Source organism: Candoia aspera, chromosome 14 (genome assembly GCF_035149785.1).
Source record: "Candoia aspera isolate rCanAsp1 chromosome 14, rCanAsp1.hap2, whole genome shotgun sequence".
Taxonomy (NCBI): domain Eukaryota; kingdom Metazoa; phylum Chordata; class Lepidosauria; order Squamata; family Boidae; genus Candoia; species Candoia aspera.
The window spans coordinates 17849261-17867653 of NC_086166.1; the positions used below are offsets into that span (position 1 = coordinate 17849261).

Consider the following 18393-nt stretch of genomic DNA (forward strand, 5'->3'; position numbering starts at 1 on the left):
CCTGGGGGAACTGATTTGGGGGTCAGGAGGCTGCCCTCCTGCCGTTCCCCTGGGAGTGGTGCACCTCGCCTGAGGGCATCGACATCTATTCCTCCTGGAACCAGAGCAGTGGTGTCAACTGAAGACCCCCCAGAGATCCATGGGCCAGGAGGAACTGGCTCCAGCTGATGGACCAAAGGACCCAGGGCTGCAGCCAAAGACACAGCCATCCCTCTAACATCTGGGCTGTTGGCTAGCTGGCCTTCAACCTCCCTCTTCTCCCCCACCCTGCCCACACCCAGACTAGCTGCTGTTCTTTGCACCAGGCCCTCCCTCCCTCCTGCATCCTTTTCTTTTCCTTTGGGCAGGGAGGGGAGAATGGCCTGAGCCCCTGCCCCACAGTGGAGACGGCCTGAATGTCTTTTCTGCGGGGGCAGGAGGTCCCTCCTCAGACTACAGCGCTACGGCTGCTCACTTAGGTCTTCTGGAAATTATCAGTCAGGGAGTGATCTCAGCAGGATTTAAAATTTTGGCAACCACCCTGTGGCTGCTCCCATTTTCCAGAAGGAAACAGAGGATAAGGGGGAGCCAAAACCCATCAATGGCCACAGAAGCTGGAGGAATCCACGGGCTCCTCGGAGTCAGCAAATCAAAAGCCGTTGAAGGGGAAAAACCCCACCCCTGCCCGAGGCTCCCTTTACCTCTCCTTCATTCTAAAAGGGGCCACAAGGAAACAAGAGGAAAGCTTGTGAGAACTTCTGGGCTCGAAGTATCCTAGCATCCTAGAGTTGGAAGGACCTTTCAGGTCATCTAGGCCACCCCCCTATTCAGTGCAGGATCGAGCATCTCTGAGCATCCAGCCTCTGCTTGTACCCAAACCATAGAGGAGGAGGGGGAGGGGGAGGAAGAAGTCTTCCCCGAGCTGCTCATTAGTCAAGCACGTTCCAAGGAAGGAAGAGGGAAAATCGGAGGAAGGAGTGGACGCTAAGGACGTTTTGCCTGCTTTCTGTTTCTGCTGCCCCCGTTTGCTACTGTCCCATTTTGCAGCAGGGGCGCTTCCAGCCCTCCTTCCAGCCCGATTCCCAGCAGGTTGTATGGAGCGGCCCGCCTGCACAGTCAAGCCAGACGTAAGTCTAGGTGCTCCCAGCCATCTCAGCCCCTTCTGCTTTCTCCCCTGCCCCGAACACCCACCATACACTGGGCCAGCGCAGCCACGATCTGCCGGGTGTCATCCACCGTGTTGGCGTTCAGGGAGGCCAGAGTTTCGGTGACGTTCCTGCGGATCCATCTCTGAAGAGGGACATCACGCCCGGCTTCCGGTTTTGAACGCGCAGAAGATTCGTGCTTTGGGTAGGATGGCAGAGAAATGAACAATCAGGTTCTGTCCGACCGCGAGGGAGGGCAGGTCAGGAAACAGACCTTGCAAGGATTGTGACGACGCGGCTTCGTCCGAAGAGAAGCCCGAACGTCTCCCTTACACCAAACAGACTCGAGGCGAGGCCGTGTCGAGTCTCCTTCTCACGCCTCCCCTCTCCCAGGACTGAGTCGTCTTTCGTTTTCCCTTAACGGCCCCCGGATATTTTCACCAAGGCCATCTCTGGTTCTCGGGAAGCCGCGGACTCTGTCTCGTGGTTGTGAGTGTTGTCCCCAGTAGGAATACTTTTAATCAGGAAATTGATGCCGTGCAAAAAAAAGGGTGACTCCACCACTAGCTCCTGGTTCCATAGTGCGACCTGGCTGAGACATCCCACACGGGGAATCCTTGGGGGTGGGATGGGGTCCGAAAAAGGCAGGACGACAGCTGCGACCATGCACTCTCAAACACCACTTTGACTTTTCTGACCCCTGATCCTGATTGTCCTGATCCCTATGCCACTGCTTTTTTAAAAGAACAGAGGTGGACTTAAGTATGTATCTCTCCCATCACTTCTACGTGTGTCCTTCCAAGACCGTGAGATTTTCTGGCAACATAGGGGACAAGTTAATTTAATTTTTAACTTCATAAAGCTGACAAAAAGGGACCAGCATCCCCCCTCCATAATTTCATACCTCATTTAAGATGGTGATGAGAGCCAGTGAATACTCAATAACTGGCTGGGGGTCACTCTGTTTTACTAGGCCCTGCAGTATCACCTCCGTCTTGCTGTAAAGCCATTGGGGAAGACTGTGGAATCCCTCCGGTGTTCTGGGCAAGGTGATGACCATGGAGCTGGACAGAAAAATAGCCAATGACTATCACTTACAATACTCTGCATCTGGCAGACTAGCTATGTTCCTAATATGGCAGTTTTCTATGTGCAGGATGCTTGTTCTTTAAATAGGAGAGAGTGTTAAAATAACTGATTAGCAAGAATGCAGCACAGCCTAGCAAGAAGGGTGTTGAGCGAATGAAGATACAGCTACTAGGATGCTAACAGAAGATAGGTGAAGAGGCTCACTTCCCCAATCCGGCATCAGTTACACTGGTCGCCAAACTATTTCCAGGCTCAGTGTAAGGCATGGAGGACAATTTTTAAAGTTCTAAACAATTTGAAATCAGTTATTTGGAATGCCGTCTACCCTCCTACAAGCTACTCAGTCCTGAATATTCATCTCTCTCTCTCTCTCTCTCTGGAAAAGACTTTGTGGCCACCAGAAATGAAGCCTCATCAGTGGCCCTGCAACCTTGGAATCGCCTTCTCTGAGAACATCAGAGCCTTTCCTAGGTTACTCAGATGCATGAATTCCAAAGACTGGCTTATTTCATTTGGCCTTCCTTACATTTAATGTCTGTCTTCTAAGTTAGCTTACATTCCTGATCTTCCTTGGCATTTATTTCTTTGTCTGTTTACCCATGAAACTGATTCCCTGAGATGCTCTTTTCTCCAAATCTCAAATCCTAAACGACTAAACACCCACTACCCGCTGCACCACAGCCTTGTCGAATAGGTCCACTTACTTGGATGCCTGACTTCAATCAGCTCCCAAATACCTATCTAGAAATTGCTCGGAGATGCAAACCAGGAGATGCTGAGAATGTGTGAGCCAAGTGGGAGACAGGAACATCTTGGAGGATAGATAGTGCAAGAGTTCTATTCCCATTTGTCTTCAGATGCAATCCATTAGTCACCACACAGTTGTTTGTTAGCAATGGGAACAGGACACTGAATTCTTTCTTGAAACAAATAAACTGAACTGTACCCTTGTCACTGATTTATAGCCTCAGAATATATTGATTTCCTATGCTAACCAAAATGGCATTCTGTATCAAAAGAGCAGTACATCAAGGTGAACAGGGAATGGTTCTTTCTTTGCTTCCAACTTTTGAACATGGACCACAACGGCAGTCTAGGTAACAGCAAAGGATCACGGGGCCCCCAGTGTGAGGCACCCCAGTAACAGTTTGCAAAACACAAGTGGAGCACCCAATAAACAGTACAGCACACTATCTTCTAGAATCAGAATGTGGGAGAAGTGCCAGCAAGTGCCAGCAAGATTATCTGCTTGGCAACTGGCAGCCTTGCGTATTCACCACTCCAGTGTTTTGTGAGTTTAGGTCAATTTTCTTTCTGCAAACATGCAGAGATTCATAGCAGTATGACTGCACTCCCAAGCATCCGACATACTTTTTTTTTAATCACCCTTAGGAGATTGATTTTGCTGATTTTGTCTGCAAATTATCTTACTCATTTCCAGTCAGTTTTACAGTGCCTGCAGAAAACCACCCAGCTTCATTTTCTCCGCTTATGAAAGGTATTCCCTTTTCCCACGTAGCATCCCATGAGGGAAACACACATCCCTCACATTTCAAACACATTGTACTTGGCACTGCATGGAAGTCATCAGTGCCCAAAGAATGGTTATAAAACAGTGGTGCACGTATATATGCGTACGTGAGAGAGAGAGGGAATAGATTTAAAAGGAAAAACAGCCTCATGAGGATGGGTTGCAGAGCGCATTATGTGCTCCATGAAGGGAGCTGACATATCTGTGTAAATGCTCCCAGGCAGAAAGAGCTCCCTAGGGCTGCCCAGCTGTTGTCAGGACTGCACAGAGCCTACACTAAAGAAAAATGGATGCAGCAGGGTAATGCAAACATTGCAACAAGGAATGCTGCATTCTTCAGCCCATGTAAGTTATACTGACAAAGCACCTGCGCAGTGTCTCCCACATTATGCATAATTTATCTCCATTCTCTTACTTAGGCAGAGGAGAAAGAAATGGAATACTTTTTCTGGAAATCTTATCATGGCGAACCTTAACCCTATCCTAGTTTGTGTCTATAACATTCAGGCATATTATAATCATGGTGGCTAGCATTATAGCTTGCATATGATTTGCTAATTTGCTTCTAGTTAAAGAAAGCATCTGGAAATCCTGAAACATTTCAACTATACTTTTATAATGAAGAAACATTTTATCATATGTGGTGGTCATGTAAAAAAATTCAAAAGTACTGGAAAGAAATACACAGCATTATTCAAAAAAGTTTAAAAACAAAATTTGAATTGAAATCTCAATTTTTTTCTATTAGGAATCTTTCCAACACAACATGGGAAACTTAGATATTTAGAGTACGTTTTTAAGGGGAAAATATATGATGTAAACTTAGTAACCAGAACCAAGTTTAACATTTATAAATAATTTGATGTAATCACCAGTTGAGTACAATGGGAAGGAATTTAAAACTTAATACTGCTTTTACTGATTGTTTTTAGTATTTTAAAATTATTTTTTCTTTTTATAAGATCATGTGCATTTATTCTGTGAAAAAAAGATGAAAGGTCCCCTGTGCAAGCGCCGAGTCATGTCTGACCCTTCGGGGGGATGCCGCTTTCACGATGTTTTCTTGGCAGACTAGCGGGGTGGTTTGCCGTTGCCTTCCCCAGTCGTTGCCTTCCCCAGCAAGCCAGGTCCTCATTTTACTGACGACCTCAGGAGGATGGAAGGCTGAGTCGACCTGAGCTGGCCACCCGAGAGAGAATCCAGCTTCCGCTGGGATTGAACTCGGGTTGTGGGAAGAGTTTCAGATACAATCCTGCCGCCTACCACTCTGCGCCACACGAGGCCTGAATTTATTTTAGATAATGATAAATAGTGGTGATATCAATATAATTATCACAGAATTTTGTAGTGATTTACAATAATTTTTCAAGATGATGCAATGATTTTAGTTTTATATATTCAATTAATTGTTTAACCCATGAAATAAAGAGTTCTAAACTTTATTAACAATTGTAAATTCTCTATTTATTAATATTTTATTTTCCAGACACTATGTCTTATCTCATTTTCTTCTTTTTTCTTTTATGTAGTAATTTATTTTATTCTTCAAATGTTTTAAAATAAAGACATACACATGTACACACTTTTATAAGTACTTGAATGGGAGACCACCAGGGAATTCCAGGGCTGTAGGAACTCCTCCCTCCCCCCTGCCCTGCTTTTCACCAACAGGCATGTTGATGACTTCATGGGCATGCCCATTGGCAAAAAGCAGGGGTGGGGGGATAAGGTTTGGCACGATTCTGGCCCATTGAGGGGCCGTAATATCCGAGCACATGAAAGCTCCCTGAAGACCACCCTTGACTTTGTTGCCCCGCACTGAGGCAGGGCAGAGGGTACAGTGAGCCAGCTGATCCCGAGGGCTGGCTGGAACCCCCCGTCTTGCCATAAAATGCTGCTGGTTTCAGTGCTCACTGGACAGCTGGAAAGATTGTGACTCAAGGCCCCGAGTCTCGCAGGATACAATTCAAAAACCATATGATCAACTGATCTGCTAGACAGGGAGGGAGCCTGGGCCAGCCTCCTTCCTCTTCTCCCAGATACTTGCTCCCTTTCAAACAAATTCACATTCGCAGGAAAAAAAATCACCCCAGACTGGAAATGGGGCAGAGGTTCTGCAGGATCAGACCCTTCCTTTAAAATGACCACAGCCCTGCCACACTGTTGCAATGTCAGTTTTGCCCTTTCGCATGCACACAGCACATCACAAAGCACAAATGAAAGTAAAGAGTTTGCACTGAGTTAGGGCAACACACACTTGACACGACTTTCAGGAATGCCCCTGGGCTGGGCTCACAGGTGCCACCCTCCTGGCAGTATAAAGGATTCCAGAACGAACCCCACCACCCACTTCTGCTCAGTCTGACTGATATTCTGCTGCTAGACATGTGGTGTCTTCTTCATTGTTAGTGTCAACATAAATTAGGAGAAATCTAATTGCAGTCACTGAGAATTCAGCAAATTTTACATGTCCCTAGGAAGTCAAGAAATAACCGGAATAACAGGCAAGTTCGGCCTTGGAGTACAAAATGAAGCAGGGCAAAGGCTAATAGAGTTCTGTCAAGAGAACACGCTGGTCATAGCAAACACTCATTTCCAACAACACAAGAGGCGACTCTACACAAGGACATCACCAGATGGTCAATACCGAAATCAGACTGATTATGTACTTTGCAGCCAAAGATGGAGAGGCTCTATACACTCAGTAAAAACAAGACCTGGAGCTGACTGTGGCTCAGATCATGAGCTTCTTATTGCAAAATTTAGGCTTAAATTGAAGAACGTAGGGAAAACCACATTCAAGTATGACCTAAATCATATCCCTTATGAATATACAGTGGAGGTGATATATAGATTTAAGGGACTAGATCTGGTAGACAGAGTGCCTGAAGAACTATGGACAGAGGTTCGTAGCACTGTACAGGAGGCAGCAACTAAAACCATCCCAAAGAAAAAGAAATGCAAGAAAGCAAAGTGGCTGTCTGATGAGGCTTTACAAATAGCTGAGGAAAGAAGAAAAGCGAAAAGGAAGGGAGAAAGGGAAAGATATAACCAACTGAATGCAGATTTCCAGAGAATAGCAAGGAGAGATAAGAAGGCCTTCTTAGATGAACAATGCAAAGAAATCGAGGAAAACAATAGAATGGGGAAGACTAGAGATCTCTTCAAGAAAATTGGAGATATCAAGGGAACGTTTTGTGCAAAGATGGGCATGATAAAGGACAAAAAAGGCAGGGACCTAACGGAAGCAGAAGAGATTAAGAAGAGGTGGCAAGAATATACAGAAGAACTATACAAGAAAGATCTTAATGTCCCTGATAACCACAATGGTGTGGTCACTGACCCTGAGCTGGACATCCTAGAGAGTGAAGTCAAGTGGGCCTTAGGAAGTATTACTAACAACAAAGCTAGCAGAGATGACAGTATTCCAGCTGAGCTATTTAAAATCCTAAAAGATTATGCTGTTAAAGTGCTGCACTCAATATGCCAACAAACCTAGAAAACTCAACAGTGGACACAGGATTGGAAAAGGTCAGTTTAAGTTCCAATTCCAAAGAAGGGCAATGCCAAAGAATGTTCAAACTACCGCACAACTGAGCTCATTTCACATGCTACCAAGGTTATGCTCAGAATCCTACAAGCTAGGCTTCAGCAATATATGAACCGAGAGCTACCAGAAGTACAAGCTGCGTTTCAAAGAGGCAGAGGAATTAGAGATCAAATTGCCAACATTTGCTGGATCATGGAGAAAGCAAGAGAGTTCCAGAAAACATCTACTTCTGCTTCATTGACTACACTAAAGCCTTTGATTGTGTGGATCACAACAAACTGTGGCAAATTCTTAAAGAGATGGGAGTACTGGACCACCTTACCTGTCTCCTGAGAAACCTGTACAGGTCAGGAAGCAACAGTTAGAACCAAACACGGAACAACCGATTGATTCAAAATTGGGAAAGGAGTACGACAAGGCTGTATTTTGTCACCCTGATTATTTAACTTATATGCAGAGTGCATCAGGAGAAATGCCAGGCTGGATGAATCACAAGCCGGAATTAAGATTGCCAGGAGAAATATCAACAACCTCAGATATGTGGATGATAACACCCTAATGGCAGAAAGTGAAGAGGAACTAAAGAGCCTCTTGATGAGAGTGCAAAAGCTGGCTTGAACTCAACACTAAAAAAACTAAGATCATGGCATGTGGTCCCATCACTTCCTGGCAAGTAGAAGGGGAAGAAATGGAAGCAGTGACAGATTTTATTTTCTTGGGTTCTAAGATCACCACAGACAGTGACTGCAGCCATGAAATTAAAAGGCGCTTGCTCCTTGGGAGGAATGCTATGGCAAACCTAGACAGCATATTAAAAAGCAGAGACATCACCTTGCTGACAAAGGTCCGTATAATCAAAGCTATGGTTTTTCCAGTAATGATGTATGGCTGTGAGAGTTGGACCATAAGGAAGGCTGAGCGCCGAAGAATTGATGCTTTTGAACTGTGGTGCTGGAGAAGACTCTTGAGAGTCCCTTGGACTGCAAGGAGATCAACAGTCCATCCTACAGGAAATCGACCCTGACTGTTCATTGGAAGACAGATACTGAAGCTGAAGCTCAAATACTCTGGCCACCTAATGCAAAGAGAGGACTCACTGGAAAAGACCCTGATGCTGGGAAAGACTGAAGGCAAAAGGAGAAGGGGACGGCAGAGGATGAGACGTTAGATAGCATCACCGATGCAATGAACATGAATTTGAGTAAACTCCGGGAGACAGCGGAGGACAGGAAGGCCTGGCATGCTGTGGTCCATGGGGTCACGAAGGGTCGGACACGACTTAACGACTGAACAACAACAACAAAATTAGGAAACATACAGCACACAGTACCCCATTAGAAGTCTAGCATCCAAGTTTACATTATCCAGATTGGGTCGTTGTTTATTCATTCAGTCGCTTCCGACTCTTTATGACTTCATGGACCAGCCCACGCCAGAGCTTCCTGTCGGTCAACACCCCCAGCTCCCCCAGGGACGAATCCGTCACCTCTAGAATATCATCCATCCATCTTGCCCTTGGTCGGCCCCTCTTCCTTTTGCCTTCCACTTTCCCTAGCATCAGCATCTTCCCCAGGGTGTCCTGTCTTCTCATTATGTGGCCAAAGTATTTCAGGTTTGCCTTTAATATCATTCCCTCAAGTGAGCAGTCTGGCTTTATTTCTCAGAATTTTCCTCCAACACCACAGTTCAAAAGCATCTATCGTCCTTCTCTCAGCCTTCCTTATGGTCCAGCTCTCACAGCCATATGTTGCTATGGGGAATACCATTGCTTTAACTATGCGGACCTTTGTTGTCAGTGTGATGTCTCTGCTCTTAACTATTTTATTGAGATTTGTCATTGCTCTTCTCCCAAGGATTAAACATCTTCTGATTTCCTGAATGCAGTCAGCATCTGCAGTAATTTTTGTACCTAGAAATACAAAGTCTTTCACTGCCTCTACGTTTTCTCCCTCTATTTGCCAGTTATCAGTCAAGCTGGTTGCCATAATCTTGGTTTTTTTGAGGTTTAGCTGCAGGCCAGCTTCTGCACTTTCTTCTTTCACCTTCATCATAAGGCTCCTCAGTTCCTCTTCGCTTTCAGCCATCGAAGTGGTATCATCTGCATATCTGAGATTGTTAATGTTTCTTCCAGAGATTTTAACTCCAGCCTTGGATTCCTCAAGCCCAGCACGTCGCATGATGTGTTCTGCATACAAGTTGAATAGGTAGGGTGAGAGTATATAACCCTGCTGCGCTCCTTTCCCAATCTTAAACCAGTCTGTTGTTCCGTGGTCTGTTCTTACCGTTGCTACTTGGTCGTTATACAGATTCCTCAGGAGGCAGACAAGATGACTTGGAATCCCCATACCACTAAGAACTTGCCACAATTTGTTATGGTCCACACAGTCAAAGGCTTTAGAATAGTCAATAAAACAGAAATAGATGTTTTTCTGAAACTCCCTGGCTTTTTCCATTATCCAGCGGATATTGGCAATTTGGTCTCTAGTTCCTCTGCCTTTTCTAAACCCAGCTTGTACATCTGGCAATTCTCGCTCCATGAATTGCTGAAGTCTACCTTGCAGGATCTTGAGCACTATTCAACCTCACTCTTCAGGATGTCTGGCTCTAGCTCACTGACCACACTGTCAAAGCTATCCCCGATATTGTTATCCTTCCTATACAGGTCTTCTGTATATTCTTGCCGCCTTTTCTTGATCTCTTCTTCTTCTGTTAGGTCCTTACCATCTTTGTTTTTGATCATACCCATTTTTGCCTGGAATTTACCTCCAATGTTTCTAATTTTCTGGAAGAGGTCTCTTGTCCTTCCTATTCTATTGTCTTCTTCCACTTCTGCACATTGCTTGTTTAAAAATAATTCCTTATCTCTTCTGGCTAACCTCTGGAATTTTGCATGTAATTGGGCATATCTCCCCCTAGCACTGTTGCCTTTTGCTTTCCTTCTTTCTTGGGCTACTTCTAGTGTCTCAGCAGAAAGCCATTTTGCCTTCTTGGTTTTCTCTTTCTTGGGGATGTATTTTGTTGCCGCCTCCTGAACAATGTTGCGAACTTCTGTCCAGAGTTCTTCCGGGACCCTACCTACTAAGTCCAGTCCCTTAAATCTATTCTTCACCTCCACTGCATATTCCTTAGGAATATTAGTGAGCTCATATCTAGCTGATCTGTGGGTCTTCCCTAATCTCTTTAGTCTGATCCTGAATTGTGCAAGAAGAAGTTCGTGATCTGAACTACAGTCAGCTCCAGGTCTTGTTTTTACCGACTGTATAGACGTCCGCCACCTTTGGCTGCAAAGGATGTAGTCAACCTGATTTCGGTGTTGTCCATCTGGTGAAGTCCATGTATAAAGCCGTCTCTTAGGTTGTTGGAAGAGAGTGTTTGTTATGCAGAGTGAGTTGTCTTGGCAAAATTCTATCAGCCTATGTCCTGCTTCGTTTTGTTCTCCCAGGCCATGCTTACCTGTAATTCCAGATGTCATTTGACTGCCCACCTTAGCATTCCAGTCTCCCGTGATGAAGATAACATCTCTTTTAGGCGTGTTGTCCAGTAGGTGCTGCAGATCCTCATAGAACTGCTCTACTTCAACTTCTTCAGCATCTGTGGTTGGGGCGTACATTTGGATCACTGTGATGTTAGATGGCTTGCCCTGAATTCGAATTGAGATCATTCTGTCGTTTTTTGGATTGTATCCAAGCACTGCTTTAGCCACTTGACTATTAATTATGAAGGCTACTCCATTTCTTCTGTGGTCCTCTTATCCACAGTAGTAGATCTGATGGTCATTTGATGTGAAGTGGCCCATTCCAGTCCATTTCAGTTCACTGACGCCCAAAATGTCTATCTTTATTCTTGACATCTCACCAATAACCATATCCAATTTGCCCTGGCTCATAGATCTTACGTTCGAGGTTCCAGTGGTTTGTTGATCCTTAGAACATCGGATTCGCTGTTCACCACCAGCACCGTCGGCCGCTAGCCGTCCTTTTGGCTTTGAGCTAGCTGCGTCATCACATCTGGAGCTAGTTGAACTCATCCTCTGTTCCTCCCCAGTAGCATTTTGACCATCTTCCGACCTGGAAGTCTCATCTTCCGATGGTATACCGACATATCTCTGGTTGTACTGATCCATTTAGTTTTCACGGCAAGAATACTGGGGTGGGTTGCCATTACCTTCCCCAAGGATTGCATTTAGTCTGACCTCTCTGTCATGACCTTCCTGTCTTGGGTGGCCTTTCACAGTTTAGCTCATGGCATCATTGAGGTGCTCAAGTTCCAGCATCACAACAAGGTAACGATCCTTTGCTTGAAGCCAGATTGGCTCACCAAATGGTTTATTTTCAACAACATCATTTTGGGGTGTTTTTCCTCTGAATAAGTCTGTAAAGCAGTGTTTCTCAGCCTTAGCAACTTTAAGGTGTGCGGACTTCAACTGTACTTCAACTTTCAGAATTCTCCAGCCAGCCATGCTGGCTGGGGAATTCTGGAAGTTGAAGTCCGCACACCTTAAAGTTGCTAAGGCTGAGAAACACTGCTGTGAAGAGAAATGGGAGGTTGCTGAGAGGAAATTATTCTATCTCTCCCCACCACCACCTTTAACCTGTGAATGCCCCACATCAGCCACTTCACTTCAAATTTTGTGATTTGGAGCCCTCTGGAGGTGGGCAAATTTTTAAGGATCTTAACAGGAGCAGTTTATCTCCCAAAGGCCGGCCCTACCATCCCCAACCTTAGGAAAATGCCAAAACAGAGTTTTTAAATGGGCTCCCCCTTCCAGTGGCACTCTAGTCGATCAGGGGTGTGAACTGCAATCCCCAACCATGGGAAACCTGCTCATCCCTGCTCTAAACTGGGATGTTCTCCAGGTCATATTGTCATACAATTGGCATCTTATGGAAATATCTTGCCAACATCCTTCCCAAAGGTAAGGGGAATATGGAAATGAAGAACCTGCTTGAAATGTAACCCATTCCTCTCAAAAACAGCAGTTGTGGTCCACTGTACAATTCACACACATCTGGACTGATCCTCAAAAGAGCAGGGAGGGAGCAAGCGAACAAACACAAAAGATGCGTATTACTGCAATCAGGGAGGGAGCCGGGCTCAACATTAAAGAAGCCAACGGTTCTGCTAGACCATTAATCCGATGGCGGCATCTGAAAAGTTGATTCTGGGCACCCAAACGAGGGTGAGGATTCACCCACACTGCTTTTGCAAATCTCCAGCAGGAATTGAAGGCATGAAGGGGTTCAGACACACCTGCTCTTGCTTTGAAAAAGGAAAAAAAAGATACCTGTTTATGGCCACCACCGTTGCTCCCAGTTGGTCCTGTACAAGCACTGACACAAACACAAGAGAGCCACGCTCTCGGAACCCAGGTGGCAGGAAAGCTGCGTGTGTGGAGTGACTTCCTTTGTACACCAAGAATTCATCGCAGTGGCCAGTTCGGCAGCGTGTAACCATCAGGATGTACACCAAGGGGGTGTTTGCTTCCACCGTATCTCTCCAGCCTGCAGCCAAACACTGGATGTTACTAGAGCATCCTGCAGGAAGGCGCCTGTCTGGCACTTCCGTGACTGGATGCAGACTTGAACAGAGATGAGCTTAGGCAGACCCAGATTCAAATCCCATCCAGCCATGAAGGTCACTGTCGATCTCAGAGTCCAGCTCTTAGGCACAGCCTTGGGATACTGGTGTTCAGCATTCTTACCTGTGCATTCAAAATGGACCTTGGTGGCCAGTGCTTGGACAGGGCTTGCAGGAGAAAGCTGGCAGGATCCCCCAAAGGGGGGCTGGTTGGGAAACAGGTCGATAGAGGCGTAGCCTTCTTCCCCAGTGGCCAGGTCAGTGACGTACAGGGTGAAGGTGTACCCCTCCCCATCCTTCAGGGCCCAGGGCCGCAAGACAAGGCTCATCTCTGCATCGCCAGTGGAGGTCGATCTTTTGTCTAGAACCAGGGATTCGTTTTTGAAGCTCTGAGCTGTCCATCTCTGCACAGTCTTAAAAAAAAGGAGGGGGAGAGAAAAGACCCCCCAAGATTTAAATTTTTTATTCCTGCAATTTGAAGTATTACCCCTGCATTTTTTGATAAAAGGGGTGGATCCATTTTCAGCCTCTGGCCAAATTTGGGGCTGACAGCTCAGCCCCATTCCCAGGCGTTCGATCCAAGGAAAACAGGGAGAAGACCAAACCGTCTGGCAGGAACCGCCTCCGACATCAGATGTGATCCACTTGAGGTTTCCTGCGTTACCTCACCTTCCATGAAGGATTTCAGAAGAAAAGCACAGGGAAACCTGACCAGGAGATCTGGATTTTCTACCAGGCACCACTGCTTTCGTTCAGATTAGCCTCCAAGTTAAATACGGGGGGAGGGGAGGGGGGAGGCTACTACCCTCGGGACACAGTGGAAAAAAGTCACACAAACGCAAGGGAAAGCAAGGGAGATTACGGGAACCACGGAAAGGATCTTTGATCACTGAGATGACTGGAGTGCATTTGCTCTGACTCCCAGTTTTTGAAGCCAGACAAACAGACTTTATCCAGCTGGAAAGTGACCTCATAAATCTCAAAATGGAGCAAACTGGCTGAGAGGAAAAGACCCAACACTGCCTATTACTGCAGAAATAATGAACCTGGTGTTAAAAATATGCCGCAGGGCTAAGCATCGACTCAAATTCGCCCTCCCCCCCACCCCCCGGTTCCCACTCTCCCTCAAGGGAGAGAGTCTGTGCGGGGACAACAGGCAGACGTTTCAGCTCAATGTTTTGCTTATGTTTCTTCTGACCGTAACACATTTTTACTTGAAAAGGCAGCCAGGATATTGGGGTGATGTGGAGGGCTGGAGCCAGAAGAAAAATCATCTGTGGAAGACAGACTTGATCTCAAAGATAAGCATCGCAGGGCAAGCAGAAAAAAGAGGAAATGTTGTTGAAACCACTAATGAAAAGGTTCCAGCCGGATCCCACTGAATCCATGACGCCGGCAGTTCCACGCTGGCAGTTCATCTTCAGGGAGACGCAAGAGGCGAGGCAGAAACCCAGGGCCAGAGGACTGTGGTCCAAGCCCACTGTACTCCCTGGGCACCAGGTCAGTCTAGATGGAGGGAAAGACCCAAGACCAAGGGGCAACCAGTTCCTGGAAGCTGATCCTCCTCTGGTAGAGAGTAACATTCTTCTAACCAAAGACTTCTAGGAGAACACGCAAAATAAAAAACTGCTCACAGTTGCTCAGCCCTGGGCAGCCCTAAAGGCAAACGGGGATTTAGGTCTGTGTTTTGCATAGGTGCACGTGTCTGTGTTGCCTTGGCCAAATCACTATCACGTCTACATGGAAGGTCCTATACCCTTTGATGCTCCAGCAAACCTCAAGAGAAAATAATTCTTATTTCTATACCTACATATCCCAGGGTTGTTGTTCTTTGATGACACCCAAAAGCAGGCCTCACAACTCGTAGGGGGGAAAGGGCCACACCAAAAAATTAAAAGTAATTTCAGGCCACAAAGGAACAGCTGGCATGCTGAAGGTGACAGTGTCGCCTGGAGGAGTTGGAGGCACTTGGCAGCAGGTCTTTCAAAAAATGCTGGTGGGCCACACGTGGCCCACAGGCTGTAATTGCAAAGGCCTGCCAACAACATTGTGAAGAAGTCTAGACTGCAAGCTGGAGGAACGGAAGAACACCTCTTGTCTTGCTGAGCGTTAAGCTGTTAAGAAGGCCTTCTTAATATGCATAAAAGGGGGAAATAAAATCCCTTTTGTGGGGGTTTTGGCCTGAGCTCAACTGTGTGCATCTTGGAAAACAGAAAAGAGAAAGCCTGGAGGGCGCCTTAAACGGTTTGGTGAGAGGGAGACAACCCCAAAGAAGCCACCGCCGCTGGAGCTGGGCTTCTCCCCGCAGAGCCCAGAAACGTCTCGCAGGCCTCTTACCCCCAGGTTGGAATTTTTCTGGCAGTTCAAGCACGTCCCCTCCAGGTACAGGTAGGAGCTCCGGCTGACTTCATAGACGGACTGCGCCTTGCAGGAGATGCACTCCAGAGACACGATGGGAACGGTCCCTTTCTTCACCAGGACCTTGGGAGAGAGCGGAGAAAGCCACCGGCGCTGAGATCACCCCTCCTGAGATCTTCCTGCCGCCCACGAGGGGAAGACAGTGTGTGTGCAGTGCCAAGAAATACATATGCAGGAAAATAAAACTGTACAACCAGGACATGAAATTCTACAGCATCTCCTCCCACTTTCCTTAATTATTCTGTGGCCTTATTTGTTTTTAGTATTTTTTATTCTGATTCCCTGCTAGTCACAGGCAGAAGAGAGAACCAAGCACCAAATTCTTCATGGCAGCATTTGGGAATTCTTGGATTTCATTCCCAAATCCCATCATGGAACTGGTGCCGATGAAGGCTGGTCTAAAACTCTTGTAAACCAGCCCTGCCCAAGGGTCTTCTCTTCCCTGAAAACAGATTTTCAGAAGCTGTTTTCTTACTTCCCCACCAGCCTGAAGACACAGCGCTTACAGACCCAGCTCTTCTTCCTAAATGGTGGGGAGAAGGTACACTGGATGCATTTGAATAAATGCTGCCTGTGAGATTTCCTCTAAACCAGCGTTTCTCAACCTTGGCAACTTTAAGACGTGTGGACTTCAACTCCCAGAATTCCCCAGACAGCAAACACTGGTCTAAATACAGTACTTCTAGCAGGAGCCATAAAGGTGCTCTCTGTGTGGCAAACTCTTAAAAGAACCAAAAGGCTCCCCCCCACATTTGTTCCTCCAGCCCTTGCAAATTCCCAGTCAAGTCATTTGTTTTGCATTCTTATATGCAAACTAGATAGTACGGAATGTCCTTGAAAGACTATCAATTTGACGTGGATTCTTTTTTTTCCCACCCTTCCTTCCAACCTCCTATTTCCAAAAAAATGGGAGGGGGGAGAGAGATTGAGAGAGAGAGAGGGACAGCATGATCAAGGCGATTATGGTTTTAACTTGCAGACAAACTGCCTCTCTAATTGCTAAGCAGCCCTTGAAGCTGGTGATCTAAACCATACGGTTTTTTTGGCTACCAGCGTTTCTTTTCAGCTAGGTCCGCCAAGAGGCACCAAATCAAAAGCGGGGTGGGGCTGTGTCCCTGCCCCCTCCCATATCTTCCAAGCAGCCAGGCAAAGAAAAACAAAAGAAACCTTGCAACGCACACACCTGGCAAAGCAAGGGACCCAGAGCTTCCCCCATCTTTCTGACAGTTGCTGCTGTCTGCAAAGAGGAAACCTGGCTCCGTGGGGGAAGCCTGGCCTTTGGGATCAAGGGCGGGGGGGGGGGGGCAGGGCTGGAAGTGTTCTCTGGCTCCCTGAGACTCCAAACAGCCCGCACCCTGCTCTTTGAGCATGTGGGCTTGTGTAGAAGCCAGGACGTCAGAAGAGATCATTTTAGGGTTCTGATTAGCTCTCAGTCTGGGAGCCCCCTTTCAGGACCTCAGGTTCACCCAAGGATATAATAATAGGAGGAGGGCCATTGTTTGTGCACAGTAGCAAAAGTCAGAAATCTGGCATCTTTTCCAACTAATGCATTTTATTGAAAGGCAGAAGCTTTCAGTCAGAAAAGGTGCTAGCACAGTCCTCCTGATTTTTTGCAAGGGTGCTACTAACAGTCCCGTATCCGTGATGCGCAACAAGTACACTGAATGTCTTACCTGTCCTAGGTGGACAGTGTTCCCTTCTTCCTCCCCCCACACTGGCCCAGGAATCACATTTTTAAGGATCAAGTGCAGAAACAGGCAATCTTTGGAGGTGGCAAAACTATGTCAGGCCTTAGTTCTCATTCCAGGGATCGGATACAAAACCAAACTCCTGTCTTCCACTAAGGTCTAGCCACAGACTCCATCCCACATTGTTGACAGGGCCTGAGATCAAGGGTGTTCAGTGCAAATCCACTTGGCTGCTCCTGAACTGTCCAGGGGTGCTGAGCATTCATCGGTTCTCTCGCAACATGGCTGCCAGGGAGGCTGCTCGTCAGCACAAAACCCATTTACCAGAAGACACGCTGGTGAGACTGTCTCGGAGTATGACGGAGAAGGTGGTTCCACTTCCCTGGCTGCCCCCCAGCATAGGCCAGGCAGGGGGTGCTTTAATTTGGATTCCTGCACTGAGCACGGGGTGGGACTCAGTGGCCGAACTGCCCCTTCCATCGTGATGAACCACGTCACCCTCTGCATTCACCCAAGAGGCTTCCTTGCCACCTTAGCTTGCCTGATCTTTTTCTTTTTTCTAGGCAGATGGACACCATCCAGCCTGAGCACTGGATTGCAGAGCCCCACTTCTTATTGTCTGCAAGTTCCCCTGGGGTCTGTGTGAAGTCTAGAAGTATTCTTGAAGATAAGGATGCCGGTGGTGGCACTTTGCTTGGCCATATGCCAGCTTTCTTGTGAGGAAGATCCCCAAGGAATATATTCATCTTTTTTTCCACACTACACTGAAATACCAACTTTGGCAGCATGAAAAGTGTTTGCATGGAGCGCAGAAAAAGCAGGAGAAAGGAGCCTTGCTCATACATACGGTTTGATTGGTTGCTTCTGAATCCATGCCTGGTTTCGAGATGGTGAGGTCAAAAGTGTACTCCACGTCTGCTTCCAGCACAGCTCGAGAGATGGTGACAAGTCCTCCTGTGGCACTGAAGTTGAGACCACACGCTCCAGGTGAATTCTAGTTTGTGTGAGAACAAAGAAGGAGAAACCCTCTGAGCCCCAGGAGGGTTAGCTGTGCCACAACTAGTCAGATCCAAGCTAAGTTTAGCTTGGGCCCACCAAGACCCTCCAGTGTTGTGCTTTTTCATAGAATAAAACACGAACTCACCCCAACTGTAACTATTTCCAACATCTCTGTGTGGGTAGCTGAATGGAGGAAACTTCCAAGACAAGACTGCTTTCAAAGGACAATTCCATAGCAGTCTTTGAGATTAGTACAATAAGTATAATAAACAATTGTGCCATACATGCCTTGATGCTCAGTTCCTAATGCTGGGAAGATGGAAGGGGCAGAAAGACTAGGGGCATCCTCAAATCAAGGACAACATTATAGTCCCTCTGCCCCAAAGAAGGGAGCCAAAACCCCAAATGAAATATATT

General features: G+C 46.7%; 1 protein-coding gene across 1 annotated transcript in view; it reads right to left on the minus strand.

Moving 5' to 3' along the window:
* PKD1 (polycystin 1, transient receptor potential channel interacting) overlaps positions 1-18393 on the minus strand; it is a 148976-nt gene that overhangs the window by 58407 nt on the left and 72176 nt on the right. The window contains exons 16-21 of the mRNA XM_063314827.1: positions 17825-17971; positions 15209-15352; positions 12996-13284; positions 12579-12795; positions 2029-2188; positions 1171-1323 (exon numbers count right to left, since the gene is read on the minus strand). Coding sequence (XP_063170897.1) covers positions 1171-1323; positions 2029-2188; positions 12579-12795; positions 12996-13284; positions 15209-15352; positions 17825-17971 — 1110 coding nt within the window. The remainder of the gene's footprint in view (positions 1-1170; positions 1324-2028; positions 2189-12578; positions 12796-12995; positions 13285-15208; positions 15353-17824; positions 17972-18393) is intronic.